This window comes from Apteryx rowi, unplaced genomic scaffold, assembly GCF_003343035.1.
Source record: "Apteryx rowi isolate R43461 unplaced genomic scaffold, aptRow1 scaffold_346, whole genome shotgun sequence".
In the NCBI taxonomy this organism is placed as follows: domain Eukaryota; kingdom Metazoa; phylum Chordata; class Aves; order Apterygiformes; family Apterygidae; genus Apteryx; species Apteryx rowi.
The window spans coordinates 451,337-455,771 of NW_020449930.1; the positions used below are offsets into that span (position 1 = coordinate 451,337).

General features: G+C 59.5%; 1 protein-coding gene across 1 annotated transcript in view; it reads right to left on the reverse strand.

The window, feature by feature from the left end:
• Positions 1-558, reverse strand: part of DLX6 (distal-less homeobox 6) — a 3,801-nt gene extending 3,243 nt beyond the window's left edge. The window contains exon 1 of the mRNA XM_026072663.1: positions 48-558. Coding sequence (XP_025928448.1) covers positions 48-411 — 364 coding nt within the window. The 5' untranslated portion in view covers positions 412-558. The remainder of the gene's footprint in view (positions 1-47) is intronic.
• Between the last annotated feature and the right edge of the window lie 3,877 nt (positions 559-4,435).

Sequence of the window (4,435 nt, forward strand, 5' to 3'; positions counted from 1 at the left end):
CGGCCCGGCGGCGGGAGGGGAAGCGATAAGAAAGCGGCCCCGCTCACCTGCATCGTCCGCCCGCGTCTGGCTGGCCGCGCTGCTGTTGTGGTAGGACTGGAGGTAAGGGCTGTGCTGCGAGTGGCTCACGTAGGGGTAGGCGGCCAGCGAGCGGTGGTTGTAGGAGCCGGCGCTGCCGGAGTAGGGCGAGCTGTGGTGGTGGTGCTGGTGGTGCGGGTGCGAGCCGGCGGCGGAGTGCAGGCAGTGCAGCGGGTAGTGCGCGCCGGCCATGGCCGGCGAGCTCTGCTGGGAGTGGGGCGGCGGCGGCGGCGGCGGCTGCGGCGGCGGCTGCTGCTGCCCGAACTCCATGAAGGCGGATTTGGAGGAGTCTGTCGCTTCCAACCCGTCAGCCATCGTAGTCATGGTCATCATCAAAGTTTGGGAGGGAGAGAGCGGCGCTCTCCGGCTCGCCCCCCGCGCGCTGCCTCTCTGCCCAGCCACCGTAGCGCCCGTTACCCGGCGCGGCACCGCTGGAGGTGGCGGTTATTTTTTTAAGGAGCAGTAGTGAGAGGGGCCTTGTTAACTGAGGGAGGGGAGAAGGGGAGGGCTGTGTGCGGGGTGGGAGGACTACTCCCGGCTGTTTTTTTCGCCTCTCTTCCCCTTCATCCCCAACTTGTGTGTTTTTTTTGGGGGCTGGCGGAGTTTAAGGCAGCGATTTTAAGGTGGATTCTGCGAAAGTTGGGCTCCGGCGCCTCGACTGGAGGCAGCGACGCCACAAGTCGAATGGTTCGTCTCCAAAGGGCAGCGCCTCCCCATTGGTCACTCAACCCCTGACGTCACCGCCCCGCCGCGGCAGCTGCTGTGGCGTCTCGCGCGGGGCCCCGGCGGCGCGCGCGCGCCCGGGCGCCCTCCCCACCCCCCACCCGCTCCGCGTGGCGCGCACCATGCGGAGGGGGGGGGCGCGCCCGGGGGCGCGCGCGCGCGTGCCTCCGCGTCCCCGTGTCATGTGCATCCCCGGCCTGTGTCACCTCCGTGCCCCGGCACCCGCCTGCTCCAGGTGCGCCGGCTCCGCATCCCCCTCCCCCCGTTTCCTCGCTGCGCGGTGGCGCAGGGGCCGGGGAAGCGCGCCAGGAGGAGGCCGCGCGCGGTGTCTGGGAGGCGGGCGATGCCTTCCGCGCCGTCGGAGGAGCGGCCGCCGCGGCTGGGAGCGAAGGCTTTGGAGAAGTGACAGCAGTGCATTTTTTCCTACTGAAAACAGCAGCTACTGTAATGCTTTCAAATATATGCAAATGATACATGCGGTTAGTGGTTTGGCAAATCTTGATTACAATATAAACTACCCAAGGAAAAGTGCCTTCGTCCTAAATTTGTCTTTAGATTACAATTCCAGTTGATTTTATTTTATTGTCAACATTGTTAATGATAAAAATAGAGTCGTTTTACAGTTATTTTTACTTTCTGGAAGGAGGCAATTAGACTTCTAATCAGGAATACACAAAAATCTCCCATGATTAACTGCAGTACTTTGTTCAAATTGCTGCTATAAAATTCAGAACAATTTGCCTGTAATGATTATGGACTGGGTTTATTTTGGGAGGTGGAATAAAAGTGGATATAGCATAAATTATCCTCTAATTATACACCAGTGTCGCCTCAATTATCCTCTTATCAAAATGGTTGTCTAACTGCCGCATTTAGTTTCAATTCTCTCCTTTTTTCTATAAAAAGAACTTCATACCTTGTTATTATTAATCCATTTATTATTTGCAAGGGGATTTATATCCGAACATCCAGGTGGTATTACCACTTCTCTTTCAAAGATGGACTGGGGAAAGACATTAAGTTTTATCCAGCACCGCGGAGGATATCTCTCTCTCTCTCTCTCTCCTATCTCACTCTCTCGCTCTCTCTCCTTTTTTTCCCCCCTCTTTCCCTTGCTTAAATCTCCTCGCGTCCAGCTAAGCATGAACTCCAGAGACCCCACCGGAGAGGATTGAGGTAGGAAGGACACGGCGGAACTCACTAAGCCTAGAGAAATGCGAAAGTTTCTGTAGACGGGGAAATGGGCTGGAAGCTTCGGGCTTTGAAAACCAACACCCGCACCAGCAGCAGCCGCTTGCAAAATCCCGCCTAACCCAGAGACATCCCCAAACCAAGCACAGGTCCTGACACTGCCTCTCAAGGCGACATTTCCAGAGGATTTGTTTCTAGATTTTGCAGATTTTTTTTTAACGCATCGCTTTTGGAAATATTTAGGGTTTATTATTTTCATTCTGTTTTTTTTTTTAATTTTTTTTCCCTTTCCTTTCCCTCTTGCGTTCTGCTGCGTGGTTGCCCGCCGCCCGGGCGGCGCGGCGGGAGGCGACGGCCGCGGTGCCCGTTACGCCGGGCAGGCGGGGGCGAGCCGCGCCGCTCCGGGTCGCGGCAGAGCCCAAACCCCCGCCGCGCTACCCCGCAGCCGGTGTATCGCAGCAGCATACGAGAGGTCTTTTTTTTTTTTTTTTTCCAGGGCGGCAGGGATGTTTTATGCCCCCTCCCCACGCTCTCGTCGGTGTTTCACTTCTTGAGCCTGTGGAGTCGGTTCAGTAACTCTGAATGCACTTGTAAGTGTCTTGCCTTGTTCTCCTTCTTTTAACAGGAGTTCCACTTTAACACGCGAAAAGGTAACCCGATCCAGGCGTTTACAAATCTACAATGAATAAAAATATAGAGGAAGGGGAAGAGAAAGGAAAGGAGAGAGCATTCTTACTCCAGCCTGCTATTCCTACTGGGACTCTTTATTCAGAGGGTGTAGGTAATATACTCAGTAGGAACAGGTACATTTGGCGGTTTTATTGCTTTATACCCTCCAGCTTGCTGTTAACATCATGAAGGCGTTTTTTCGCAGGTGCACACGCTAGCATTTTCTCCAACAGCAAGAGCATGCATAACAAAAGGTGTCAGAAAATGGACTAGGGAGTGTTTGCAACACGTTGCTTTTTTATTTCGAAAGAATTCCTGCTGCATAATGGATGCTAACACGGGAATCGGGAAAAGTTGGGCAGAAGCTGAGACTGGTTTGAAATAAAACCTAGATGCCGCCTTGATGAAGGGAATAAGGCGTCTGAGTCAGGAAACTTTAAACAAAAAGGAGAAGAAGAAGAAAAGGCAGGGAGAGTCTAAAGAAACTGCTACCTTCGACAGACAACAAACGGAGTTAGATGTGTGTCTGTCTCGCATCTCAAATGATGGCTTGAGTGCCCCGGGGCGAGCGGGTGCGCGTTGCACGCGCGGGACCCGCCAGCGCTGGTGCGGAGCGGGCGGGCGGCAAAGCCGGCGGGCGGCGGCGGCCCCAGCGCGCAGCGGCGGCGCCTCGCGGGGGGAAGCGCTCGGGGAGCGCAGGAACGCCGGGCTCTTGGCTCTGAGCGGTTCCCAGAGATCCCTACCCGTCTTCGGGCCGGTTGCCTCCATCAAGCCTCACACCGATAATTTCCCCCGATTTAATTAGGCAAATCTCTCGGTGTGGAGCTGCCGTTGATTGGTCGATGTTAATGACTCGACTGCAAGGAGTCACGCTGCTTGTCAATATTTATTGTTTTCTTTTCTTTCTCTCTCCCCCCTCCTCATTTTTCCCGTGCCCCCTGCACGAAGGGGCCGCGCCTTCGGGGAGGGGGCAGCGCGGCGGGGCGGCGGGGCCGGGGGTGGCACGGGTCGGCCTGGCTTGGCCCGGCCCAGCCCGGCTCGGCTCGGCTCCCTGCGCGTACAGATGCTTCATGCGCCGTGTCCCCGCCGCCGTGCCCCCCGCGGCTACTGCACGGGGCCGTGGAGAGGCTGGGGCTGGGGGCCGGGCGCGGGGGAAGGGGCAAAGGGGAGAGGATGGGAGGCCCGAGCCTTGCTTTGCAAGAGGTAGCAGGTGTAGGCGGCAGTTGTGCTCCTAGGGAGACGCAGGAGCCGAGGCCTACGCTTTCCTGGCGGCCCGGGGCGCGGACGCGGAGCAAGGGCCAGCCGTGCCCGGCAGCGCGGGGTCGGCCCGGGCCCGGCCTGTGCGCCCGCGGGGGCCCCGCCGGGCGGGCTCTCTGGCGGCCGAGCTCCGCTACCGGCCGCGCAATGAAATTAGACCCGAATAAAGAGGTCTGCGCGCCGGGAGCAGTGGGGCGCTCGTTCCCGGGGTCAGTAAGGGGCGGCGGAGGGGGGCACCTCCCTGCCCCCCGCGCTGCGGGACGTCCGACGGCGAGCAGGCAGCAAATCGCGAGTGGGGCGCGGAGCTGCGGGCGCGGGAGCCCACGGCGGCAGCGGGGCGGCCTCGCTGGCCGGGAGCTGGGTAACGGGGCGGGGGCTAGAGGGGGCTGGGGACTGGGGGCGGCGTTGGGGCGATAGCTCCCGCCGGCTGCCGGCCGCGGCCGGGAGCGCCCCGCGCCTCCGTGGGGGCAGCAGCCGCGCGGCAGCGAGCTCCGGGCCCGCTGCCGGCTGCCCGGCG